Source organism: Tarenaya hassleriana, unplaced genomic scaffold (genome assembly GCF_000463585.1).
Source record: "Tarenaya hassleriana unplaced genomic scaffold, ASM46358v1 Cleome24, whole genome shotgun sequence".
NCBI lineage: Eukaryota > Viridiplantae > Streptophyta > Magnoliopsida > Brassicales > Cleomaceae > Tarenaya > Tarenaya hassleriana.
The window spans coordinates 251637-277690 of NW_010965696.1; the positions used below are offsets into that span (position 1 = coordinate 251637).

Below are 26054 nucleotides of genomic sequence, written 5' to 3' on the forward strand. Positions count from 1 at the left end.
CATAAAAAACTATTAAAGCTTATTATTATTACCCGAGCAAGCAAATTCTGAAAGCGATGCAAAAGGAATCACTCCACGTCCAAACACATGTTTTGACTTGAATGAATGAAAATTCGCCGAAAGGACACTTCAAATCAAAACATCATGTTCAATAACATGTGTCAAAATTGCCAACTTCAAAGCTTCCAACAGAACCAGAATTTGTTGTTAGGGCAAGAACAAGAACCCTAATCTGATCACAGAGAACTTGGTTACATGAACAGGTTGGGCTTTGATGCCTTGTAAGTAGTTTTGAGCTTCCTGGTGGGCGGCCTAACCTTCCTGAAAACAAGAGGGAACTTGATCTTGGAATTGTGAAATTGTTTGGTACTCTCTCTCTTGCAGAGTTTTGCAGGCACTGTCGCGGTCTTGATGATCTGTATACACGGGAACCTCACTCTGTGGCGAGAAGCCATCTCGGTGTACATTTGTTCCACGGCCCCATTCAGTGTGGTATCACGGTACTCCTTGTACATGTTGTGATACCCAGTTCGGCTTTGGTAGCGGAGCCAGATGCCATAGTTCTTGATTTTTGTAGGGTTCTTCTCAAAAATCTGCAAGATATCACATTTCGAAAATGGGAATAACCCATGTCACCGGACTAACAGCTTAGTATCGATATCGGTTACCCCAAACAAGCAATGCTCGCCAAGAACCCATCTTCTCAGCAAGCACTGCCATAATCCTTGAGAACAAACAAATGAAAGGTAGATGCAGTTCATACCTCATTGATGGCAAGCATCTGTCCGTTGCTTTTCTTAACTTTCTTCAGTTTTCTGAGGAAATACCTAAACATATGATCCATTTTACAAGTTCATAAAATAGTTCAAAACTAAAACCTTGCATGACGACCATATCATAGTTGGATGGACAGAACTCTAGAAGTCTTATTTTACAGAGATTGAGAATACGCATAGATAAGTGATGTGTCGAGTATGGTATAAGATAATCAGCGCAAACAAGATTCACAGATTGCCATTACTCACCAAAACTTAGACTTGGCACGAACTTCATTTGTGGCCCATAGTTTCATCCGGTAGATCTTAGGATGCTCATCAGTTTCTGTCGGCAGGGCTCTGCCAACTACCTGATACTGGTGAAACTGCCACCACAGATTCAAAGAAGAGCAAATAAATGCACTGGAAACTGAAGATGTTAAGTTCATAAACCTTCAGAACACATCATAGGCCTCCAATGATCTTAACGCATTTGCTACTCATTACTGTTATTATTATATCCTTTGATCATTTCTCTGAAAACCATAGATCATTGAGAATTAAAGAGATTTGATTTCTCAGAGTCTGGCCGACCCACTTTGTTTGTTCCTTGGTTGGGATCGGGCATTACCAAATCCAAAACCCAGAAAGCATAGAATTCGATTACTGTAAATTGGATGCGATAGAATTCATCATAACCACATCAATTGCACTCGGTTATCACCCCTAAAGAAAGATTCTCAAGATCGGAATACCATCCAAGTCCATAACTCGCATCATACGCTTCCAATACCCACTCGACAGAACACAAAACTCAGAGCTTCACGTTTGTAATGTTCCTCGGACGAAGAAATAAATTACGAGAAGAAAACAAAAAAGGATGAGACGAGGAAGAAGAACTTACCCTGAAAGCAACCATTTCCGCGAAGAGATCAAGCTCCGTCGAGACTGCCAGAAAAATGGAAGAGGAAACCGGGAGAGCTGGAGGGGACGACGCCGATGAGAAGTATAAATGGCGTCGCTGAGAAAACCCTAAAGGCTTGGGGAAACTTTCGCTCTTTGTGGGCCTCCTCGTCTACAGCTTAATGGGCCGTGAATTTCTTCCTATTTATTTGTATATATAACAAATTTTTTTGGGTGGGTGGTGTTGTAATTGTAATTAACTTGTTAATTTTTCGTGTATTTTTAATGTTTACATGTTTCCAATATTCGAAATATAGATCCTATTATCCTTTTTTTAATTTTATTCGATCTAAATCACCTTTAAATAAATATATTCTTTTTATGTTTCTCTCGTTACCTAACATAATTAAACAGAATTGGGTTGGTTGAACCGACGCCCACCACTCTCTAAATCGATTGGGCAGCATCTATGATTACAATTTTATAACTTATTTAATTGTTTATTGACAATAAAAAAACAGATAAAAAAAAACTGTGTATAATAAGCAAAGAGATTACCCACAAAAAAAAAACATATAAACAAATAAACAACAGCCTTTGATCTTCAACATGGCGGCAACATATATTAGATACAGATCACGACATAAACTCGCAACACTCCCCAAATCTTCAGTTCGTTTGCGTTTCCTCGTACCTTTGTCCTAAAAGGCCCCTGTTCCTCCGGTGACTCCGAAAATGATGACGATCGTGGCAAGAACAGCCTGTGTTAACACTCGCATGGTTTCGATCAGGAGATAAGATAACCACACGAGCAACAGATAAAACAGTCACTGAACGGAGAGAGAGAGAGAGAGAGATGTATAGACTCACCGCGATGGCGCAAGCTATGTATCCGGGTTTTTCTCGGGGATCTATCCTCGAGCAGAGTAGAACGAGTGACCCGATGTACCAAGGGATAGCCCCGAGGAAGATACCTATTATGAACCTTCAAGAACAACCACCCACAAATTCTTGATTTTTCTTCTCATCCAACGGATCGAAAATCTCGATTGTGAAATGAAACAGAGAGTGGTAATAACTTACAAGAACCAGCCACAGCCTATGCCACAGCACGGGAGCCGGTGTTCTCTTGGAGGTCCTCCTTCAGAAACTGCATAACCTGAGAGATACCATTGCCAGTTACCTTTATGACCCCAAAGCACCACACAGAGTGAAATCATCTAACCCCCTAACCTTGATCTCAAACCATGTTTAGTCAAGACACTGATTCAATGTATATACATATATATGTATATGTATATATCCATTTACCGCACATGATTCAGCGAGATTGGATCCTCTAACCAGATTCAAGAGTGTTGCTATGCTCTTAACATAATCCACCTAAATCCAGAAAGGATCTAAAATCCATCGAGGCAAGTGAATCTAGCATCTCAATTTCCGGCAAAGAATTAAGAGTACAGACAGCCACATGACTTCTCAGATTCTCTGTAAATAACTGTTTCCGGTTCAAAAGACAGCTCATTTTAACACGCAGTGACTTCACGAGTCGGTCTCCATGACCTTAACCGGGCAACCCAAGAAATGTAATCTTGAAATTTCAAATATTATTTTAGTAACCCTAACGAAAGATCAAAACTTTCCAATGAACTTGAACAAATCAAGGAAAAATCTCACAAGGGTCGCGAAAAGATCGACAGAAAATTTACGCCTTTCCGTGGGTAAAATCCGGAATTAAGCCCCGTTACCAATGATCTCACAGGAACTTACCAGGGACAGTTGGGTATCCATGAACGGGCTGCTGGCTTGAGGGATGGTGGTGGGCCCCCTCCGGCGGAGCCGGCTGAGGGAAACCGGTGACCGGAGGCTGCGAAGGCGGAGGATACTGCGGAGGAGGGTAATTGGCGACGCCTTGAAACGTGCCGTACTGCGGCGGCGGAGGAGGAGGAGGCTGGTGGTGATGATCCACGACCGCTTCTCTTTGTTTGCCTTCTTCTTCGGTTCCCATCTTCTTCTTGTTCTAAATCCAAGCCCTTTATCCGATCAATACAAACGATGTTCGGTAGCCTGTTTCGGTAAGCGAGGAAATCTCACGATCTCTCTCTCTCTACTCTTATGGGTTCGATTTGGGGAATGACCCCTGAATTGGTGAAGTTTTCGTTGTCATAGCACGTGGCTGCAGATGGGGTTCCCTCCATTTCACTTCACCCATTTTTCCAAATAAAAAGTTTGATAATTTTAATATTCCCGTAATTACACGAAGGATCCAGTTTTCATCTAATGCATCCAAGGTGGTGGTTCGTTTTCTGATGAACAAAAAACCATAAAAGTACAGACATGGCCAAAGTGAAGTTTTTTTTTTTTTTTTTGTCGCAGATGGAAATTCCTAAATCGGGCATTTCAGAAGTTTACATCTTCTTCGCCTTACTAAGAGATCGATTCGCCACGTGGAAGAAGAGTGGTCGTGAAACGTGTGTATACATAGGCAGCTTTCATTAAATGGGTCTGTTGAAGTAGTTGGAACCAGTCACCAACATTTACCATTGCTCAGAAAGAAACACGAGTTTGACAAGATTCGACTCATAATGTCGTGAAAGAAACAGTTATGTTCTTCACAAACTTCCATTGTTGTCACCTAAATTGCAGAAACTTGTATAGAGCCATACAAGTTTTGTTGGGTGATTTGGAACAGAAGTGTCAATCTTCTTCGGATATGCCAGATTCAGATCTGTATGTTCCACAGTTAACTAACTGACAGTTTCTTCCTCGTGTTTCCAGACCAAACTCAGATAAAACCTCCGAACTGTTTGGAACTCGGAGAACTGGCACAAGTCGAAGAGGGTGTTCTCTGATGGCAACAAGTCGAAATATCTCCGACATGTTCAACTCCTCCGGCCTAGAACCACCTGGTAGCTCCCAGTTAAACCAGTGCAACAGATTCGCCACTACGTTTTCCGACAAGGCAAGATCCGAAATACATTCGAGGACAATACCTAGGGCAAAACCCGAAAGGAAAATAACCCTTTTGTCGCCCTTTGACATCTGCATTCATGTCTGAAAACCTCTCCGGGATAAACTCATCGGGATTCTCCCGGATGTCGGGATCATGATGGATCGCCCAGAGATTAACCATAACTTTCGTTCTCGGAGGGATCTCGTAACCGTATATGTTCACACTTTTTGTTGTATTTCTTCTTGATCTTTTCTCATAAAATTGAACTATTGAAATATTGATAAACTCCAGCAGATTTCTACGCAATCAGTCATCTTATAATAAATAACTAAAATTAAGTAAATACAAATAAACCGTTTCGTGCCTTTGTTCCTCCTCCACAGCGGGAGAGGACAAACCCTCCTTCGATTTCTGGTACCATATGTTTCAACAAGGAAGAATCTATCAACAAGGCTCTAGAAGTCATAGTTCCGGTCAAGGAATCCGTCGAGATCCACGAGGCGATGCGTTACTCGTTGCTCGCGGGCGGGAAACGGGTGAGGCCGGTCCTTTGTCTAGCGGCCTGCGAGCTCGTCGGCGGAGACGAGGCCACCGCCATGCCTACGGCTTGTGCCATTGAGATTATCCACACTGCTTGCCTCATCCACGACGACTTGCCTTGCATGGACGACGCCGATCTCCATCGTGGAAAACTTACCAAACCACAAGGTTCCTGACCAAATTTTGATAGCTGAATCTTTTATTTCGTTGAACTTATATACGATCCAATGGTTATAGATAAGCGGTTAAGTGCCAAATTGTAGGGTAAATGTTCTTGTAAGTCTACATTCTCATGGAAACAATCATGGTTATAGCTAATCCATAGTTTCGTGTTTTGGTATCCAATATGAGCTAAACTATAACAAATGTCCAAATAGACAATGAATTTACGTACATGAAATGTTTATATAAATCATTATCTTGCATTTAAGCTCTGTAATAGATCATGTATACGTTAAAGCTTCAAAAAAAGACATACTGTATTGTTTATTTGGACACTTGATACAGATTTGTGATCTATTCAGAAGTTCATGGTACAGTTGAACAAATGTAAAGAAAATACTATAAAACTATGGTTTATTAACTTTATTTGGACGTTGGCCTTTAAAAAAATGTAAAGGGCGTTCTAGATTCACCAATCTTATCATATTCTCATCTTCTCATTAATTATATATGAATATAACATAAGAACTATATATTATTGTAAATACAGTATTTAAAACTAGCTAGGTTCCATCTGTTGTTACTCTATATATGTATGTGTTGCATATATTCAATGTCAAATATATGTAGTTACAATATTACCCTTGTATAATGTATTGAATCATTCTTCTATAACAAGGTATTTGGAGAAGCGATGAGCGTTTTGGCAGGCGATGCGTTTCACGCGTTAGCGTTAGAGCACATGATGGGCGCCACACAAGGCGTAGATCCCGAGAGGATGATCCGCGCCACAATGGAGCTCGTGAGGGCGTGCGGGACGGAAGGGCTGGTCGGGGGACAAGTCATGGATCTGAGGAGCGAAGGGCTGAATCTAAACGACGAGGATGCGGCATTAGAACGTCTAGAGTTCATCCATGTCCACAAAACAGGAGTGCTGCTAGAGGCGGCAGCTGTTCTTGGAGCGATAATGGGTGGCGGGTCGGAAGACGAGATCGAGAAAGTACGAAGATTCTCGAGAAATGTCGGGTTATTGTTCCAGGTGGTCGACGATATCCTCGACGTGACGAAATCGACGCAAGAATTGGGGAAGAACGCGGGAAAAGACACGGTGGCCGACAAGCTGACGTATCCGAAGCTGATGGGTTTGGAGAGATCGAAAGAAAACGCGGAGAAACTGAAGAGAGACGCCACGGAAGAGCTTCTAGGGGTTTGATTCGGACAAGGTGTGGTTCCTCTGATGGCGCTAGCGGATTACGTAGCTAACAGAGAGAACTGATAACATTGTCTGTGCATGTGCATGCATGCATGTCCTTAATGTTTTTTCTTCTTCTTCTGTTTTGGTGTTGCTTTCAAGAATAATTAACGTTGGCTCATTAAACGCCGAGACGCGTTGAGCGTTGGCCAAAGCTTGTGACTTGTGACCACGTGTCCGTTTGTGTGTTCTACGCCATTTCGTTGGCACCATTAATATGCAATTGAATTATTATATAATAAAATATTAATATCAAATCATACCATTTGGCGTTAATTAAGATGGCGAACTGGGTTTCTGTGGATTCGTTGAGGTTCAAAGAGAGAGAGAAAACGGAGATGGATTGAAACCGAGGAAATAACGAGATTAAACGATGAATAACCGGTGAATTTTTTTATGAAACTATTGATTGAAGCTGAATAAAAAAATATATAATTTGATTTTAAAATCGATATTGAATATGAAGAAATATTAAATTTCGACGGAGAAACAAAGAATATGAAATCGGGAGGACAACGTCGTGCTCATCTCTCATCATCGTTTTTATAATCGAATTTCTCCATGTTCAAAAAGCTCCGATTCTCTAATCGAATTTCTATATACCATGAATTTCTATAATCACGAACACCGTATAAATGCAAAATATAAAACCGAAAATGACGAATCGGCTCCGATATAAATATTGAAGATTAAAACAAACAAAAAAGTATGAAGAGAATTAGTTAGGGACAAATTTCTGTTATTCACTTTCACATTGAGCACAGAGTTTAAGGACACAACTTAAATACACCAATTTACGGAATTAAACCGAACTAAACCAAACAAACCGACCATATTTTCGAAATTGAACGAAGAAAATGAAATCAGCCGCCGAAATCGCCGCCGTAGCCGCTGCCGAAGCAGCCGGTGCTCTCCTTGCCATCGTTCTTGGACTTGTGGTAGAGATAGTGAACGAGCCACAGTATGAACATCACCATGAGAAAAGCCGCAAACGCTATGAGGAATATCACTACTGCCTGCATTTTGTTTATTTCCTTCCCTTGTTTTTCTTGGATCCAATTAATCAAGACACTAATCCGCTATATATATATGTACGTATATATGATTATATATGTGTATAATGTGTAATACAGAATCAGACGAATGCGTTTCCTATTAAAGGAAATTTGGGATCGAGGAAGGTTATACTCGGTGAGGTCTCTCTACATGTAAGACTTTGTATTTGGAAATATATTTTTACTTTATTTGTACTGAATTTAGAAAAAAAAAAAATTCAAATGAAATTGTAAGAAATTTCGAATTTTTTTATTCAAACAAAGAATGACAGGTTTTTATACCGTTATTTCAAAAAAAAAATCTAAACTATACCAAATTGAACCAAACCGGGTTCGTATTCTAATTTTGTAATATCTTAAAATGGATATATTTGAAATGTTAATTTTAATGCATTAATTCGGATACCAGATCCTTTTTTTTTTTGTGTGTAAAGGACATGCGATAATATTGGAATTTGGACCATATTATAAAATAGTGCAACTTGCAAAATCCAAGGAAATGTTCAAGTCATGCATGTTTTGTTTAATCCCAAATTGGAAATGTTTTATAACAACTAGAGGAAATATTCGTATATAGATATTTGGTACGTCACCCATTCACGCGTACGCCAAGTCGAATATCGAACGGGAATATCACCAGACATATTCCCCTTCTATTTCAATGTAAAATCTTGGAAATTTTGATACATGTATAACATCAGTTTATGTTTACGATTTGACAGCATTTCAATACATAAAAACATTGATGTTATTGATTATTATTGGTTATCTAATCAATTTAAATATAAATTAATTTTTTAGTATAATTACTCATACAATTGCAAAATAAAATCAAATAGAAATCAATGGCGAAAACATTACAGATACAGATACAAACTGAATCATCATCATCATCATCATCGAGTCAATCATATCTTGATGGTGGTGAACCATAGCTTCCATACGAGTCAGACCTCCTCGAACCTGACATGTTTGGTCTTGGAAGAGGAGGCTGAGGATACTGAAGCTGTTCCCTTGCCTGTCTGAGATTCCTGCAGTTCGAGATTGTAACTTGAAGCTCCGGAGGCGGGAAATTCCTCTCGGGAAGACGCATCAGATTCTGACAGTCACTGATTCTCAGTCTTCTCAGAGCTCCGAGACCGAGCAAATGCTCGTTCGAGAGCTGAAGAGATTGCAGAGATCTGCAGTTGTGGATTTCAAGTCCTTCGAGTTTAGCAAAGTGGCAGAGAGGAAACGTTACCAGAGATTCGCAGCTGTTACGTAAGCTTAACTGTTGAAGCTTTTCGTAGCTGTGGTCATGGTGGTCGGGCTGAAAATCCAACTGTTCGCACCCATGGATGTGAAGAGAGATCATATCAGGAAGACGGGTCGGAAGAAAGCCCGTAAGCTGAGGACATTTCAGAATGAATAGCTTCTGGAGAGAAGGGAATAACAGCTCTCCTCTTGCCAGCCTTACATCCAACCAGTCTTCCCAATCTGGCAAGTCATCAATTCGCAATGTCTGAAGCGATCTAAATGGCTGTATCTCTTGATCACGAGGTGAAGAATTTCCGAAATAGAATTCTGAACCTATGCTTCTCAGCCCTCTGATTCTTGAGATGTGAAGTTCTTTGAGACCTGGAAGTCGCCCGAAGGGTGGCAAGGATGTACAGTTCCGGAAATCATCGAGACGTAAGAACACGATGCTAGAGAATGAAGGGTCGCTAATCCATTCCGGGAATTTTCTTCCGTTATACCTCTCGACGGTGAGTTTCTCGATATGATGGTGTGGACGCAACATCTCGAAGACCTCAGCTTCAATCTGCATCCTGTGAGGATTTGTGTTGATTTCCGAGCTATCAGATCGTGCTCTCCAGACAAAATCTATCTCCTTTAGATGCTTCTTGCTGTTTAACTTTGCTCCTGAAGCTTCGGCAATATCCACAACTCTATGAAGCTCAAGGATTGTGAGTTTTCCATGAAGCTCTGTAAGATCCCCGAGTTCACAAATCCTTGCCCCATCACCATCACTCACAACAAAAGTAGTGAGAGTCCGAAGGCTCTTCAATCTACCGAATCTTCGTGGAATTAATCTCAACCTCGTCCCGACGAGATCAAGATACCTCAGATTGATGAGGTTGCAAATGTCCGTAGGCAGCTCAGTCAGATTAGGACAGTATGACAGAAGAAGTGTCTGAAGATTGTACAAAACACAAACGGATTTGGGAAGTTTCTCGAGTTCAGTGTAAGAAAGGTCTAAGAACCGGGCGTGGCTCATGTTCCTGAAGAAAACAGATGGCAACCTCGTGATCTTGTAATGCGACAAAGACAAAACACGCAAGCGTGTTAGGTTCGGGAGTAATTTCTCGCTAACCATTTTATCTAAGAAGCAGGACCGAGAAGAGTTTGTTAGGCTCAGCGGTAGAAAAGTCCGGAGAAACTTTGCCTCGTGAAGTGCCTCAAACTCCATAGATTCACCATAACAGTCCCGAAGGTATGATAAGTATCTCGTCCTTTCTGAAGCCGGGAGACGTTTGCAGTCATCTCCGTACTTGATACAGAACTCTCCAGATGCAAACTCAGACAGTTCACTGATAAGATCGTGCATCACGAATCTCGTCTTGTTCTTTCGTTGAAACAGGGACCTCGAAACTAATTCCGAAAAGTACTCATCCCCAAGCTCTTCCAGACTCTTTCTGCATCTTGTCTGATGCAATAATCCTTCTGCCATCCACAAAAGAATGACTCTTTCCTTCTCAAACGCATGCCCTTTGGGAAATACCGAGCAATATGCAAAACAACGTTTCAAGCGAGCGGGAAGATAGTAATAGCTCACTCGTAAAACTGGAAGTATGTTGCTCTTATCAGAAGGAAGATCCCAGATCCTGCTGGTTAGGATCCTCTCCCACTCTTTAGCTTCGGTTTCCAACCGTAAAAGACCACCGAGCGTTTTTGCAGCCAAAGGTAGGCCTTGACACTTGTGCACTATCCTCTCAGCAAGTCCTCCTAGTTCTCGATCTAGGCACGGTTCCCGATTGCCAAACACATGTTTCATAAACAACGACCAGCAATCTCCATCAGACAAAGGTTGAAGACTGTGTGTGTGGACAGCACGGGTGATCGAGACAACATGTTGGCTTCGTGTAGTCACGATAATCCGGCTTCCCCCAGTGGCAGATATGAAGGGCTGACGCAGAAGATCCCAATCAACGAAATTTTCATTCCACAGATCGTCCAGTACGAGAAGAAATGGTATGCCCATTAATCTCTCTTTCAGTTTAACCTGAAGTACATCCAGGTCAGTGAAATCGCAAGGTCGGGAAGTGACTGACTCATAGACTTTCTTGGTAATCTTGAAAACATCAAACTCCTCCGAGACATAAACCCAAGCCCTTGTCCTAAAATGACGCTGAACGTCAAAATCGTTGTACAAGAGCTGTGCAAGTGTGGTCTTGCCAACCCCTCCTACTCCGACAATGGCTACGATGGCTGTTTCACTATCCAACCCGTTTTCCGGTATCAAGAATCTCTTGATCTTATCCTTATCATTATCCCTACCGAAAACTTCAGATACATCTACCAGCGACGTAGTTGGCAGCCTTGGTTTCGGTTTCATCGTGGATATCTCTTTCAAGCCGAGGACATCTCTTTGCGAGGCTAAACGTTCGAGCCTCATCGTGACCCTCTCGAGCTTAGCCTCCAAATCCTCACTGTTAAATTCAAGAAAATCTCCCAGTGACCTTCTGCCTTGAAGCTGTCTCAGCCTAGCGATGAAAGATTCAGCTTGCAATTTTCCACGCAGAACTTCAGTAGCAACATCATCGAGAGCATCCTCGGCATGGTAAACGGAATCTCTCAGCTCATTGACCCATTTTTCGACACCTTGGTTTGTGATCTGCTTCTCCTCTGCATCGATAAGGACCACATTTATCGTTAGCAACGCAACATTCAGCCTCTCGAGTATGTTCTCGTTCATCTCTCGCCTCCTGAAGAAGTCCTGGAAAGGGAGAGACATCAGCCTCTCGAACAGAGCTTGTAAGAAAGCTGAAAGAACAATCTCGCCGATCGGCATTCTCCCTGCCTTTGCTTACGAATAATCCCCCTGAAAATCACCAAAAGAAAAAGAAAATAGAAAAACCAGGAAATCAGATCTTGTTCTCGTTCAAACAACCAATTGATGCAAAGGTTGCGAAATGGGAGATTCTGAAAAGTAGTCAGCGGGTTAGGACAACTTGTGATGACAGACTGGTGGGGGGAAAAGTCCGAGAAATTTAACATAAACAAACTAAATATATTAATTTACTTTGATCAAGACACAAAATCCCCACAAAACTGTTGGAATAAACACTTTGAACGGTTCTTTCGAAGTGAATTTTCAGACCATAGACTGGAAGTTGCCAGCATGTTTCGCAGAGAAGAAGAACGAAAGCAACCTTGAAGCACTTGAAAGGGACGCAACTGAAAGAACCAAACTTGATTAAAGAAGACCAAACTGTTAAGAGTTGACCGACTAAATAAACATATTCCAATCATGTATGATTTGGACGCCTCCAACGATATTTTATGGAGGACTTAGTGAAGAATAAGATGAAGGAATCAGTCTAAGATATGGTTGGTGTAAAACTTTTTTAGTTTCAGACAATCTGGTGGAGCTTAGAACTGTCTCTCAAGAAACCGAGTAAGGAAAAGAAGACTTTAGGATTAAGAAAACAAGTCTTTTACCAGAAACGACAGTATTAAATTCCAATCGATTCCATATGAGCTGGCAGTGGAACAAAGAATAGATTAGTCTTTGACATACAAGCAGGACAAAGTCAGACTTCCAACATTGACACCAAGAGACAAAACAACGAGTTAATTCCATGAATGTGCTTTCTTGGAACTTCTATGAGAAGAAGACACTAGTTTGGATCTTTGTTGAGACTTACACACACCACATATATATATATATGTATATATACACAAAGACATATATACAACAGTGACCCAATAATTATGATAAACAAATCTTCAAAGGTAACTTTTGTTGATTCTGTTTGAGGTTGCTATTCGTTGGAAACATAGCATGAGATGTTAATCTTTGAAGTGGCTTTCAATACCATTGGTGAAATTCTTTGCCCACGATTCACATCGTTAAACATTTAAACCAAAAATAAAATTAAAAAGAGGAGGTGGTAAAGAAGAAAACTTACTTACGTTTTCTGGGCATGTACTATTTATTGGTCGCAGCCACATTGGTTTGACCTTTCCTCCCTTTGAATGTTCGGAGGAACAAAGCACGTAAGGACATTGTGAAAGCCAAACAAACTCCTTCTTGCTTCATCAGATCTAAACGCGACAAAAGAGATTCTGAGAAAAAGAAGAAAAAGGTATTGCAGTTTGTGAAAAAGAAGAAGATATACTCCAAAAGTGTCTCAAAAGGCAAAGTTATAGGCACATCAGGTTCATTTTCTTTCATCCTTTGTCTTCTTTTTCTTGAATGTGACCTGTTGGATGCTGCTTTATATATGAGTATTGCGATGAAAATTTGTTAACACCTGCAAAGAAAGAGATTCTCGCTACAATTTGAGAACATGCTAATGTAGAAACAACTCATTACGAATCACCACTGTTAATGTCTAGTTCATTTCTGGATCTGGACATGTTCAAGTGCAAGGAAGACAGGATCCAGGATCTTGATGTTTATGTTTATGTTTCTTGCTGCAGGTCAGCGGATAAACTGTACAGAGAAGAGCAAGAGAAATTTAAATATCAGATTCCACAATCCAACAGTTGGATCGGGCAGAAGATCCAAACATGGCGGTCTCACCTTTATCACAATGTGTGAATGTGATGCTTGACCGGATTAATACTTCTCGAGAACTGCTAGAATTTTTCAGGGGACAGTCATTTAACTCATTGCTAAGGAGATTGAAGACGGCTCTCGTGACTGCAAACTCAGTGCTTGCCGATGCTGAACAGAAGGCAGAGCATGTCAGAGAAGTAAGGAATTGGCTCACTGAACTTAAAGATGCTTTCTTCCTTGCAGAGGATGTTCTTGACGAGATATCAACTGAAGCTTTACGAAGAAGGGTAGTAGCTGAAGAGGGAGGAATCGGAGGCAGAATAAGAAATCTCATGGTTGGTCGAGAAGGCCTGCAGAAAAATATGGAAACAGAGATGTTAGAAGTAGTTCGGAGACTGGAATATCATGTGAAACATATAGAGGTGATGGGCCTGAGAGACTATAGCGGGGCTTTAGCTCCACCACAGAGACAAAGGTCACCTTCAAGTCCTGATCTGCCTCTACACAGAGTAATCGGATGGGAGGAAGATAAGGTAGCCTTTCTCAAATTGCTGCTTTCCGAAGTTGAAGTTGACAATGGGAAGCCAGGTGTCATCCCCATAGTGGGTATGCCCGGGATTGGCAAGACAACATTTGCTCAGGTTGTTTACAATGACAGCAATGTGACCGAGCATTTTGATCATAAAGTGTGGATCTTTGTTGGGGAAACTTTCGATGTCTTGAGGGTGACAAAATCTGTTCTCCATGAGATCACTTCTGGCGCAGTTAACACGGAGGATCTGCCTTCGCTTCAAGTCCAACTGAAGGAATCGCTTTCAGGGAAGAGATTTCTTCTCATTCTTGATGATTTTTGGGCTGAGAGCAATTCGGAATGGGAAAATTTCCTGGTTTCGCTTGCCGATGGACAAAAGGGAAGTAAGATCATTCTAACCACACGAAGTGAAATCGTTTGTGCAATCACCCAGACCGCTCAGAGCTACCCATTGAAACTGATGAGCGACGAAGAATGTTGGGAACTGATATCAAGATCTGTTTTCGACAGAGAACTGGAAGGAATCGGCAAAAAGATTGCAAAGCAATGCAAGGGCTTACCATTAGCTGCAAAAGCCATTGCGTCCCACCTTCGCTCCAAGCCGAATCATGAAGAATGGTATGCTGTATCGAAGAATTTCTCGAGCTACACCAGTCATATCCTTCCGGTTCTTAAGTGGAGCTTTGATTATCTTCCTTCTCGACTTAAGCGATGCTTTGCCTTCTGCTCGATATTCCCCAAGGGATACGTGTTCAATAGAGAGAAGTTGGTACTTCTATGGCTGGCGATAGACCTCTTATACCAACCGGGGAGCAACAAAAGATTGGAAGACATCGGTGATGAATACATTAACGAGTTGGTTGCTAGATCTTTTCTCCGGCCACTGGACTACAACAAGACAAGTTTCATTATGCACGATCTCATGAACGATCTAGCAAAATCTGTGTCCGAAGATTTTTGCTTCAGACTCGAAGATAACAGAAGCTTCCGGATACCAGATAAGGCTCGGCATTTTTCTTTTTCCGGAAGCCAATGTGATGCTTCAGAGACTTTTAACTCCATCCAGGAAGCTAAGCTTCTAAGGACGATTCTACCGTTCGATCTTCCACCAGATCTGGAATCTCTTCAATTAACCAGAAAAGATCTGGATCAGTTGTTCCAGGCACTGAAACGTCTACGGATACTTAGTCTGTCACATTATCATATAATCAGCTTGCCTAAATCATTTAAAGGTTTGAAGCACTTACGGTATCTAGATCTCTCTAGCACCAGACTGAAAGAGCTACCGGAGTTTGTATGTAGTCTCTGTAACCTCCAAACACTATTATTGTCAAATTGTCGGTCGATCACGAAATTGCCAACGAGCATGGCAGAACTCATCAACTTGCGTTACCTCGATGTTGTCGGGACACCTCTGAAAGAAATGCCGACGGGAATAAGCAAGCTGAGAAACTTGCAGAAGCTGTCGAATTTTGTTATAGGAAGACTGAGCGGTGCTGGGCTGCATGAGCTGAAAGACCTTTCCCATCTTCGAGGAACGCTTGAAATCTCTGAGTTGCAGAATGTTGCATTTGCTAACGAAGCAAGAGATGCTAGTTTGAGAAAGAAGCCATTCCTCGACCGGTTAGTCCTGAAATGGAGTGCGAAAGCTTCCAACTTTGTTCCAGGTAGTTCCAGTGCATTGGCTTGTGACCAGAGAGAGGTCCTGAAGATGCTTCATCCTCATCCGAATTTGAAAATGCTAAGTGTAGAGTCCTATGAGGGTGCGACATTTCCTAGCTGGTTGGGTGATCCTTCCTTCTCGGGCATTGTCTCTGTCACTCTGAGAAGCTGCAGCCTCTGCATATCACTGCCTCCACTGGGTCAGTTGCCTTCACTTAAGTCCCTCACCATTGAAAAATTCAATATATTGCAGAAAGTCGGTCCCGAGTTTTTCTTTGGTGATAATGACCCTCCACTTGTACCGTTCCAATCCCTGCATACACTAAAGTTCTATGGCATGCCAAGATGGGAAGAATGGGCATGTCCTGAACTAGAAGGTGAGCTCTTTCCATCTCTTCAAAAACTCATCATACAAAGATGCCCCAACCTAATAAAAGAGTTCCCAAACGGGTTACCTTCTTCTATCGAGGTTAGCATCATCGACTGCCCCCTTAGAAGAGGTGTATCCGGGAGCGGTATTTCAGTTCCAGAATTCCAATCAGTCATCCCACCGAGTCCAGCCAGCTCTCGCTCCACAAGTACAGGAAGCGGAGAGAGTTCATCCACGAAAAATCCAAGACCAGATGCAACTTCAAGTAGCCATCACGGTAATGATGAAACCGATGTCCCTTCACCATTCTCTTTCCATAAGGAAGCACAGCTGCATAGAGAACACGAGGAGCCATACGAAGCTGAACACGAAAGCTCGTCACATCATTCTGAAGAAGTGGCTGTGATCTCGGCGAGATATTCAGGATATATTTCAGATTTGACTGAGCTGCATAGCATGTCAGCTCTGCATCACTCACAAAGTTCACTTCTTTCCCATACTCCAGCTTTCTTAGTCGGGAAATCTAGTGGTCCAGGAACCAGTTTCGATCAACTACATCAAAAGGTGTCCACTCAGAGCCCGGACTCTAGTACTGGCGGAAGCTCGTCTCAGAAAATGAGGCCTTCACCAGTTCAAGATGAAACAGATTTTGATAGATTGAAAGTGACAGAAATATCTCAGCTTATGGAGCTTCCACAGAGTCTGCAGAGTCTTCAAGTTGAAAGGTGTGAGGGACTAATCTCACTTCCTGAAGGATTGATGGGAAGATGCCCAAATCTTCAAGAACTGTTCATCGTTGAATGCCATTCTTTGGAATCGTTCCCAGGAGGGCACCCACCAACCACATTGAAAACCATTTACCTAAGAGATTGCAAGAAACTGGAATTCACAGAGAGTTTACAGACAATGCACACTTACTCGCAGCTCGAGTATCTGTTCATCGGCAGTAGCTGCAACAAACTCCGATCGTTCCCATTATCCCTGTTTCCCAGGCTCAAGAGCCTCTCGATCACGGATTGTCAGAACTTCGGATCGTTCTGGATTCGTGCCGGTCTCGGCGAAGATCGTATCGCACTCGAGGCCTTGCAAATTAGGGATTGCCCAAATCTGGAAACGTTCCCTCCAGGAGGATTGCCTACACCGAAGCTCGCGTCGATGTTGCTTTCGAACTGCAAGAATCTTCGGACATTGCCCGAGAAGCTGTTCGGTCTCACTTCGCTTCAGTCCGTGTTTATCAACGACTGCTCTCAACTCGAGACGATTCCCGGTGGCGGTTTCCCCCGTAGTCTTCGAACACTTTGCATCAGCCGCTGCGAAAAGCTCACACCGAGAATCGATTGGGGTTTACGTGATCTTCGAAACCTTCAAAATCTCGAGATCGAAGGAGGAAATGATGGAATTGAGCCGTTTCCGGAAGAAGGGCTGTTGCCAAAGGGACTTTTTTCTCTGCGAATAAGCGAATTTCAGAATCTCACTACTCTGAATCAGAAAGGGTTTCAAGAGTTAACAGCTCTTGAGATGATGGAGATGAACGGATTTGAAAAGCTACAGTCATTACCTGAGGAGGGCCTTCCTTGTTCGTTGTCTTGCCTGCGCATAAACAGATGCCCGATGCTGACGGAGTTGTTGTCCGAAACAGAGACAGAGCGATACAAGATCTCGAATATTCCTCATGTGGAGATTGACGGTGAAGTTTTCGAGCAAGGAAGGTACACATGACAATGACAAACATTACTTCCTGCAACACGCAATCATAGCTACTGATCATCGTTTTGAATTGGAGGTAAACAAAAAAGCAGAATTCTTCTCTACGAACCCATGATCTTGAATGTCTTGTAGTGGTTGAAAAACTTGTTGGCTTGTCCTTATCCATCCCTTCTGTTGCTCTCTGTATCATCATTTCTTCAGTTACACGTTGCATTTGCTACCTAGTGATCACCATCATTGTCAATGGCTGTTGATCTGATGCATGTTCAAGATCCTCATCGATGATTTACCTTAGATACCAACGGTACATACGTTATATCAGTTGCTTCTTACACCACCATTTTCTCCCAAAGTAACGTGAAGAAATTGTATCAATCGCTCTGAATAACGGCTGAGATACGTTACAGAATGCATCCGGTTTTATCACAGGCCAACAAAAATCATGAAGTTACTGATAAGGTTTCACTGTTTCACCAGATGGCCCTTTTACCAAATACATATTCCACCTTTTTTGTTTAACAGACAGCATTCACTATTTACACAAAGTATAAGAAGATGAGATCTTCACCAAAGAAATTTTAAGAACTTAAATTGAAACACAGGAACTATGTGATCCAAAATCATTGGATAACCATGAAAAACAGTATCTCAGTTAAGAAATGAGACTAACAAGAACTCCACACCGAGAGGAGAGGCGATTCCATGGCGCTTCCAGTGACAGAACTGGAAGACGACTTGTTCCAGAAAGAAAGAAAGAAAGACGAAACAGAAAAGTTACTGAAGAAATGAAGTGTCGAATCACCCCCTTTGGTGAACAAGTAGTCTCTTATGGGAATAACAGTTAGTTACCCTCATCAAGAGGGCATGGATCCGACTCAGTCTCCTAGTCTGTTACCGGTGGGCGCGTGATCTGCGGCCTCACAGGCGTTTTTGAAGGGCTTACCCTGAGAAGATAACCAAATATTTTCAGAAAATGTTCAGATGAAGATTCACTGATGGATTTTCAGAGAGAGCTTATTATTTGTAAAGTGCAATTTCTCATAAGGCAAAAAGACCTTACCTTATAGGTTGAGTTCCTAGGACCATTCCACTGCAGTTGAGTGCTATCACTGCACTGTCCGCCTGTTCATCCAAAGACAAGGACAGATCAGCTTGAATTTAGCAAAAACAAGGACTTGTTAATGTAATTTTCATCGAGGGGGGATCAAGCAAACACTCATGTGATAGCTAATCATCAGTTTAAATCATCACTGCAGGAAAGATCGGTGGATATATCAAAATGAAGAAAGTATCTGAATATACTCAAACAGTGGTGTTTATCTGTTAAGACGCTCTGAAAGAAAAAGATTATACAGTTCATGATTCAGACAGTCATTAGAGAAAGCAAATGTAAAGGGGATTGACTTTCAAAGACTACAATGTCAAGTCCACTGGGGATGATGCTGTCCTCAAATGATAAATGATGGAGCTTACCATAGCAAATTCAACAAACGCTATGCGGGTTGAGTGCAATTGGTCGCCGAGAAGCCTCAGGCGAGTTACCTATAAAAATAACAAGACAAGATCCAGATTTTTGTTCTGACCGAGAAGTGATCAGAAAGATATCTGATCTGGGTTCTGTTCTTACCTCACCACATGTGCTTTCAAAGAAGGATTTAACATCAGCTTGAGAGATCTGCAATTAAAGGAATGCCTTAAACAGGAAACAAGTCTACTAGACACAGAGAAATACATAAACACATGCATATATACGAAGGAAGGCAATAAATTTTGTACAAAACTGCATTACCTTCTTGTCAATATTTGTGCAGTAAATAGTCCTTGTACACATCTCCCTTTCATCTTCTGACTGAATTCATCCGAAAATCACACAAAAAAAAAACTTTTTTAAGACCCGGGATTTTATCAAACTGATAGAAGGAACTTCATACGTTTGTGTGCTCCTACCCTCGGAAGAAATGTAGGGTTCACGGGAAGGATGGCAGTTTTTGAGGGTAAGACCCTAACCAGATAGTACCCAAGCATTGTCCCATCAAGGCTCAAAGCCACATGTGCACCTTCTGTTCCCGAAAAATTTGTGCAAAGTTATTAATACTCACGACGAGTATTACGGGTCAATGTGATTTCGAAAATTTACGAAAGCCTTGAGGAATCCGGCAGCCAGACTTACGCTCATCGGCAAACTCAACAAATGCAAAGCGAAGAACTGAACGTGGATCACCACAGATTCGGCAATCAACAACCTTCAAAAAGAACAGCTCGGTATTATTTCAATAAGCATGTAAGACAATGCTGTCACATAAGCATATTCTCCAGGACAGGACATCGGTACTAAGTCATCAACTTATCAATCTTAAACCTAACAATGGATTCAGAAGATTCAGAGGTTGACGTCGTCACCAAAAACAAAATGCATTTCAAAGGCTAAGAGTTTACTACCGTAAAATTAGGCTAAAATTTCAAAAGATACGCGAGTAAAGAACTTCGACTTACTTGTCCACAACTGCCGAACAAGTCAGCAAGGTGCTCTTCCGTAACCTATATCCAACATTGCAGCATGCTTCACATTACTACCATAAACGTAGAGTTCAAACTGGAAACCTTAAAAACAGTAAGAACTTACACTATGATCGATATCAGAAACATATACTGTTCGTCTAATACTGTCTTCTCTTTGAGCCTTGGAACCTCTTCCAGTTAATCTCCTTCTTCCCTGGCCATTGCTGTTTCTCCTCTGTAGAACACAGACACCCAACACAAAAAACAAATAACTGCATGCAAGTCAATATTCATTACTAGTCACCGGAGATTATACATATCATCAGTCAATGCCAGACATCTAACATCATTTAAGCTTAACAAGAACACAGAGGAACCACCTTCAGTTTCCATTTTCAGTCATGATGAAGAACAACATATGCAGAAAGTGAAATGTAATGATCATATGAGAAGTGCAATTTCTAGACAACCAATGCAAACCAGACATAAAATTTTCACACCTTGTTCTGTCCGAATCAGCCTCAAGATACATAAGAATCCCGCAAACAGATGGCATATCACTAACAATCAATTCAAAAAATTTCAGAACAAAAGTTTCAGAGGAAAGAAATCGATTACCCTCCGGTTATTGCCATCCTTCTTGTTGTCAGAGTAATGTTCATCACCCGATTGCTTCTTTTCGATCACGAAAACGTCAGCCGACAGAAGCCGATTGAATCTTCCGTTTTGATTGTTCTTTTGGTTGTAGTAAGAAGGGAAAAACTCATTAGCCAAAGGATTCAGTTTCTTGATCATCGCGACAAGTTTCTGCATATCGGATTCGGGTTTCAATTCAGATTCGGGTTTGAGCTCAGATTCGGCTTTAGATTCAACGATCAAACTCTTCTCATCAACGCCACAACCACCGTCGCCGCCGCCGTGGAAGATCATGTCTCCGCCGGTGTTGCTTCTGACGTCGCGGACATCGTCATTGGGTGTCTCAGTAACAGCAGCCATTGGATCAGATTACCAAACCCCAAAACAAACCCACCAAAAAAACGTGACAAAAACTTATAAATCGTCACAAAACAGACAAGGAACGAACTTTTTGTTCCTTCTGTTGTCCTCTCAGAAATTGCAAATCTTGACAGGAAATTATCAAGATGGCCTCCCACAATCAAGAAATGCGACAGTTAAAAGACACCCGTTAGAAATTTCCACCACGAAACGGAAACGAAAATCCCCACATATACAAAACAATCTCCGGCGTCTGTACGTAGAGATACGCGTATGTATATCTGTATGTACGTCTACAATGAATCTATAAGAAGAAGCGGCAAAACGGCGGTGGTTGTGGTGACGGCGGCAATGATGATGAAGACGAAGAAGAGACAGAAGGAAATGATGGGTTTTGCTTCCTTTTTGGCTGCTCCCTCTGTTTGGCCTTTTCTGCTCACAAAGACGCACACTTTCATTCCATGAGTTAAAAAAGCTTACCTTTTTTTTTTAGAGAGAGATTTTATGTTTTCTTTTGATGTTTCGTCATATGATTATTTACACACAAGCCCCTATATTTCTGTTGCATCTCTACAAGTGTCCGATAACTAAGGTTTCTGAAATATGCTTATGTTCATTGTGACAAAAAAAAAATACATTAACAAACATCCTAAAAGATTAAAACGTTAATTATCTCATACTATGACTGGATTATATTTGAATTCCATTCGAATTTTATTAGCAGGAAGTTTTAACTAAAAAAATTCTTTCATTTTTTACTTTTCACTTAATATGATCTAAAAAATAATACCGAATCGTTAACCAAAAAAAAATAATACCGAATCGATTTTTAGATAATAGTTCAATCCGAATGCGACTATATTATTTTTAATTTGATTAGATTTTATATATTCGAACTGAAATATCTCTAAGTATAACATAATTAAATGAATGGGGCAAAATGTAAATAGTATCTCATATCCAATATAGGGGCGCATTAGAAGAAGAAGGTGTTTTTGTGCATTGGAAAATGTCAACAAATATGAAAAAGAAATGTTTTTATTTCAAAAAATATGAAAAAAGCCAAATTAAGATTGATGTTTATTTTAATCTTAATGTTTATTTTGTATTATGAAGCATCTTTCTAGTGAATAATATACTATACAACCATTTTTTATATAATTTTTTTATAAATATTTTTTTTAATATAATTTTTGCTATCTTTGACCAACCTAACTGCACAAGAAATAAGACTAAGAAAACGCTTGGAATATTAGTTAGAATATTTTTAATGGGATTGCGATATGTTTTTAGACAAGTTTATTTTTAAAAATTATAGTTTGAAAATGGTTCATTCATTCATTGCAACTCCCCGTGACGTGTCTGTGTTCTACATGGGCCGCCGAAGAATCGTTGTGGGCTTGCTTTTAGAGTTAATGAAAGACGTGCCGTTTGTGTTTCGACAAACTGAACACTATGCCGTTTCTACGTGACGTGTCATTGGGGGCAGTACAAGGCCCATGGTTCTTCAACTGGACCAAGATTGGCCGAAGCTTGAATCATAATTCTTCAACGGATTTTTTCCCGGAAGGCTCGAGGAGGCAAAATAGAAGTTAACGACGGCTGTGATCGTGCCGGCGGGAGGGTTTTACCGGGAATGATCGGCCGGCGTGCTGGAACGAAACGGATCGGGAGGAGGAGGGACGACTCGCTTCTGACTCGGTTCGTCGACTCAGTTTTCGCTGTCTTCCGATTGGCTGAGTTCGAGATCCTCTTCGTCCTCTTTATCGTCATCACTTTCCTCATCTTCAAAGATCTGGTAAATTCTTCATCAGAATCATTCATCACCTATTTCTTATATTCCGATCGATTTTTCCGTCCGATCGCTTCTCTGGGTAGTGTTTCTCAGAATTTCGTTACTTTTGCAGACATCAAGACCGGAGTACAATCGGATCCTTGTGAAGAAGCCCGGTGGACCAGACTTTTGGCCGTATTAGATGAGGAAGAAACGCTTCTGCAATGGTTGGTTCTCGTGCTCCGACTTGAGTATATCTCGTGTTTCTCTAAGAAATGTATGCGTGTAGTTGTCTGAGTCCTGTTTTTCCTTTCTTGTATACGAAGATTCGTAGAACCAGATAAAGAGTTTCTTCCTCTATAGTCCTAATCCTGGATCTGTTTGAATTTCGTTGTTTTTCAATGGTAAACGCTCTCAGTTCGAAGACATCTCGCATTCGGTTGATCAGTATGGTTGTCCATAAGAAACTGATGTGGTGATATTACAACATGTGATTTGAGAAAAACTTGGTGATTTGTAACAGACAGTGTGTTGTTTAAGAGATGGAAATGAACAGAAGGCAGAAAGTAGCCATGATTATATTATTACAGAATCTTTACTTGATATAGGCAGAAACAAGACTTGAGAAGAGATGGCGGAGTTGAAGACAAATCAGAATATGAAATCTGTGTAAATCATTACTTGTTCGGCGTTGTGTGCTGCGTTGCGATCTCTTTGTTTTTTTTCTATAACCTGGGTACAGGGCGAGGGGCATCCCATTCGGCGATGATGTGGTTGCGGGTGATTTCCTTGAGAGATCTGCAGCCACTTAACGCCATGGTCAGCTCGAACTCCTCGCGCAACATCTGAAGCACCTTTCTGACACCAGCCTCTCCTTCAGCAGCCAAGGAGAATACCACCGGTCGTCCAATCTGAATTGCAAGCGTTGTTTCATTCAGGAGTCAGGTACTTTCTGTTTGTTAAGGATCTCTAGCAGTTTGACGAAAAATCAGCCGAAATGCTAGTATGAAGCATGATACTTACGAATATTCCAGAAGCTCCAAGTGCAAGTGCTTTGAAGACATCAGTGCCACGTCGAACACCACCATCCAAGAAGACAGGAACTCGGCCTTGTGCCGCTTTCACGACCTGAATTCATGAATACATAACTAAAGTTGTGGATGCAGACTGGCATTGTAGACTGGTTTTTTCCGGGACAAGAAAATGGTGTTACCTCTTCCAGGGCTGAGATCGTGGCTGGGACATAATCAAGCTGGCGAGCTCCATGGTTCGAGACAATGATTCCGGCTGCACCAGCTTGAATCGCTATCCTTGCTGCACAAGGATAATAATCGGAGGCCTGGTTAGGTATTCTGATTTAACTCAAGCAATGAAGCATTTGATTGTTGGATTGTAACTCACTGTCTTCGGCTGTAAGAACACCCTTGACAAGAATTGGCAGTTTGGTGATTGTCTGGAGCCACTGCACGTCCTGTTTGGTATAAAAATGCAAGTTATTAGAGCAAATCGATTTCCTATTGTGGCGGCTAATTACCTGACTATTGCTGTAAGTTGTGTTCTCTTACCTTCCAGCTTAAGGTACGGTCAATTTGGCCAGCAACATATGATGCCAAGCCAGAGTCATTGGCCTACAGAGTGTAGCATAACAAGTTAGGACAAATCAGTAACCCAATTCAGGTATGTTTTTAATGTCTTGCATCACAATTCAGATTATGGTTCTAGTTACCGAATTTCTAATGCTTACCTCGTCCATCTTGCCGAGGTCGAGACCTTCAAAGTTCTTCAATGTCAGATAAGGAGGCAAAGTGAATCTGTGGCAAAAGTAAACAAAGTAACAATTACTGGGCGCTTTCAACCAATCTGTGCACGTTTGACAAAACCATAAACTCCGGTTACATCTGAGTGTATCTGGTTTGTACCTGTTCTTGATGTCAGATTCTCTGCGGCCTAACCTCGGGGTATCAACAGTGAGAGCAATGGCTTTGAATCCAGCCCTTTCCGCTCTCCTCACGAGCTGTGCAACCACGTTTCTGTCCTTGTAGACCTATTCAGCACGAATGCAACAGAATGAGGACCGAGTTTATTTTCTTCCGAGTAGTAAATCTATATGGCAATACTTACATAGAGCTGGAAGAATCGGATTCCTGGTCCTGTCGAAGCAACCTCTTCAACGCTGGAAGTAGCCCACGAAGACAACGTCTGAACCATCGTGGAAAGAAAGAGCTCAAACCATAGAAGTTAACTAGCATCGATTTGCTTGAGGAAGCTGGAAAAATGCACGAGGAACAAGAGCAAAACGTACCATGATCGTGCCGGCGGCGGAAGCAGCTCTAGCCGTAGCATACTCCCCTGCGTTTTAACAGGGCCTCGTTCTTATTCTACCGTTGTAACATTCCCAGCGTATTTTTGACGTGACTAACCTCATCGAATTCTATTTTTTGGAAATATGTTTCAGGAATCGTACCTTCGGGGTGAGCCATCTTCTGCATGGCAGTAGGGGCAACCATGATAGGCATGGAGATCTTGAACCCCAAGACGGTGGTCGTCATGTCAATCTTGCTCACATCGATCAGAATCCGAGGACGAAACCTAACGAAAAAAAGGGTACGTCTCTTGTTTAAATGAAAAGCTTGAGAAAATCTAAAGCAGGAAAAAGATGAGGGAAAAAAAAACTCACAGGATTCGTGAGAAGGCGTTTCTGTTCTCTTGAAGAGTCCATTGATCCTCTGCACCCGAAGCATAGTAGTCGTACACCATCTTAGGCAACTTCTGCTTGGCTATCGCCTCATACTCGCTCACATTTGTGATCTCCATCTCACCCTCTTTCCGGTTTCCCAGCCGCTCCTTGCACTGAAAATTAAAAACCCGAGCAAGTCATCACTAAGTGAAACGCTGCAGAAAACAACCCATGAGAGTTTGTAGTCACTAACCTTTTGATGATGGGGTTAAAGGAGAGGAGATGGAGCTCTTTGGAGAGAGAAGAATGGTGGGAAACGATGGTAAGCTTATTATAATAGATATTTGCTCGCGAGAGGAATATGGATGAGACGTTGGAGGTGAGGAATGGAGAATGGGAACAGGACAAGGAACCGATTGGGTTGTGTCTCATCCATAAGCAACTTGTGTGTTC

General features: G+C 41.6%; 6 protein-coding genes and 1 pseudogene across 10 annotated transcripts; 3 read left to right on the forward strand and 4 right to left on the reverse strand.

Moving 5' to 3' along the window:
• Positions 1–10: 10 nt before the first annotated feature.
• On the reverse strand, positions 11–3851 carry LOC104815583 (60S ribosomal protein L18a). Of its 3 annotated transcripts, XM_010544033.2 has the most exons (6): positions 3429–3838; positions 2742–2817; positions 2529–2643; positions 1026–1141; positions 764–827; positions 11–593 (listed from the first exon to the last, which is right to left on the reverse strand). In XM_010544033.2, exons 1-6 carry the CDS (start codon positions 3664–3666, stop codon positions 252–254), a joined length of 951 nt encoding a protein of 316 aa, XP_010542335.1. In that variant the 5' UTR covers positions 3667–3838; the 3' UTR covers positions 11–251. The 3 variants fall into 3 exon arrangements, with proteins under 3 accessions (XP_010542335.1, XP_010542333.1, XP_010542334.1); XM_010544031.1 differs by lacking the exons at positions 2529–2643; positions 2742–2817; positions 3429–3838 and adding an exon at positions 1660–1768; XM_010544032.2 differs by lacking the exons at positions 11–593; positions 764–827; positions 1026–1141 and adding an exon at positions 2122–2419 and having other exon boundaries at positions 3429–3851.
• Positions 3852–4509: 658 nt separating this feature from the next.
• LOC104816055 lies at positions 4510–6589 on the forward strand (annotated as a pseudogene).
• Positions 6590–8390: 1801 nt separating this feature from the next.
• On the reverse strand, positions 8391–12884 carry LOC104815584 (putative disease resistance RPP13-like protein 1). 3 transcript variants are annotated; one of them, XM_010544035.1, is made up of 2 exons: positions 12796–12884; positions 8391–11701 (listed from the first exon to the last, which is right to left on the reverse strand). In XM_010544035.1, the coding sequence occupies exon 2, from the start codon at positions 11669–11671 to the stop codon at positions 8525–8527; it is 3147 nt and encodes a 1048-aa protein (XP_010542337.1). In that variant the 5' UTR covers positions 11672–11701; positions 12796–12884; the 3' UTR covers positions 8391–8524. The 3 variants fall into 3 exon arrangements, with proteins under 3 accessions (XP_010542337.1, XP_010542336.1, XP_010542338.1); XM_010544034.1 differs by having other exon boundaries at positions 12792–12878; XM_010544036.1 differs by lacking the exon at positions 12796–12884 and adding an exon at positions 12033–12051.
• Positions 12885–12952: 68 nt separating this feature from the next.
• LOC104816056 (putative disease resistance protein At3g14460) lies at positions 12953–17875 on the forward strand. The gene is made up of 2 exons (XM_010544725.2): positions 12953–13041; positions 13306–17875. Exon 2 carries the CDS (start codon positions 13396–13398, stop codon positions 17665–17667), a length of 4272 nt encoding a protein of 1423 aa, XP_010543027.1. The 5' UTR covers positions 12953–13041; positions 13306–13395; the 3' UTR covers positions 17668–17875.
• A 386-nt stretch (positions 17876–18261) lies between these two features.
• LOC104815585 (polyadenylate-binding protein-interacting protein 9) lies at positions 18262–21601 on the reverse strand. The gene is made up of 10 exons (XM_010544037.1): positions 20773–21601; positions 20279–20389; positions 20149–20193; positions 19826–19898; positions 19603–19715; positions 19445–19504; positions 19283–19330; positions 19129–19197; positions 18716–18777; positions 18262–18599 (listed from the first exon to the last, which is right to left on the reverse strand). Exons 1-10 carry the CDS (start codon positions 21148–21150, stop codon positions 18539–18541), a joined length of 1020 nt encoding a protein of 339 aa, XP_010542339.1. The 5' UTR covers positions 21151–21601; the 3' UTR covers positions 18262–18538.
• Positions 21602–22655: 1054 nt separating this feature from the next.
• LOC104815587 lies at positions 22656–23352 on the forward strand. Its single transcript, XM_019202778.1, has 2 exons — positions 22656–22948; positions 23058–23352. Exons 1-2 carry the CDS (start codon positions 22787–22789, stop codon positions 23124–23126), a joined length of 231 nt encoding a protein of 76 aa, XP_019058323.1. The 5' UTR covers positions 22656–22786; the 3' UTR covers positions 23127–23352.
• A 121-nt stretch (positions 23353–23473) lies between these two features.
• LOC104815588 (peroxisomal (S)-2-hydroxy-acid oxidase GLO1) lies at positions 23474–25943 on the reverse strand. Its single transcript, XM_010544038.1, has 12 exons — positions 25855–25943; positions 25602–25774; positions 25389–25513; positions 25227–25273; positions 25046–25123; positions 24844–24968; positions 24669–24735; positions 24490–24552; positions 24326–24395; positions 24138–24238; positions 23948–24052; positions 23474–23835 (listed from the first exon to the last, which is right to left on the reverse strand). Exons 2-12 carry the CDS (start codon positions 25736–25738, stop codon positions 23650–23652), a joined length of 1104 nt encoding a protein of 367 aa, XP_010542340.1. The 5' UTR covers positions 25739–25774; positions 25855–25943; the 3' UTR covers positions 23474–23649.
• Between the last annotated feature and the right edge of the window lie 111 nt (positions 25944–26054).

Bases quoted from the DNA above. Each gene is read 5' to 3' on its own strand.
- LOC104816056 (XM_010544725.2), top strand. From the start codon at position 13,396: ATGGCGGTCTCACCTTTATCACAATGTGTGAATGTGATGCTTGACCGG.
- LOC104815585 (XM_010544037.1), bottom strand. From the start codon at position 21,150: ATGGCTGCTGTTACTGAGACACCCAATGACGATGTCCGCGACGTCAGA. The intron at 19,331-19,444 runs GTAATGCAGTTT...CTTTAATTGCAG, and splicing joins GCACAAATATTGACAAGAAG to ATCTCTCAAGCTGATGTTAA. The intron at 19,198-19,282 runs GTAAGAACAGAA...TTATTTTTATAG, and splicing joins TTGAAAGCACATGTGGTGAG to GTAACTCGCCTGAGGCTTCT.
- LOC104815584 (XM_010544035.1), bottom strand. From the start codon at position 11,671: ATGCCGATCGGCGAGATTGTTCTTTCAGCTTTCTTACAAGCTCTGTTC.
- LOC104815583 (XM_010544033.2), bottom strand. From the start codon at position 3,666: ATGGGAACCGAAGAAGAAGGCAAACAAAGAGAAGCGGTCGTGGATCAT. The intron at 2,644-2,741 runs GTAAGTTATTAC...TTGTTCTTGAAG, and splicing joins ATAGGCTGTGGCTGGTTCTT to GTTCATAATAGGTATCTTCC. The intron at 1,142-2,528 runs GTGAGTCTATAC...CTGTGGTGGCAG, and splicing joins ACATAGCTTGCGCCATCGCG to TTTCACCAGTATCAGGTAGT.
- LOC104815587 (XM_019202778.1), top strand. From the start codon at position 22,787: ATGATCGGCCGGCGTGCTGGAACGAAACGGATCGGGAGGAGGAGGGAC. The intron at 22,949-23,057 runs GTAAATTCTTCA...TTACTTTTGCAG, and splicing joins TCCTCATCTTCAAAGATCTG to ACATCAAGACCGGAGTACAA.
- LOC104815588 (XM_010544038.1), bottom strand. From the start codon at position 25,738: ATGGAGATCACAAATGTGAGCGAGTATGAGGCGATAGCCAAGCAGAAG. The intron at 25,514-25,601 runs GTGAGTTTTTTT...TTTTTTCGTTAG, and splicing joins AACGCCTTCTCACGAATCCT to GTTTCGTCCTCGGATTCTGA. The intron at 24,396-24,489 runs GTAAGAGAACAC...TATACCAAACAG, and splicing joins ACCGTACCTTAAGCTGGAAG to GACGTGCAGTGGCTCCAGAC.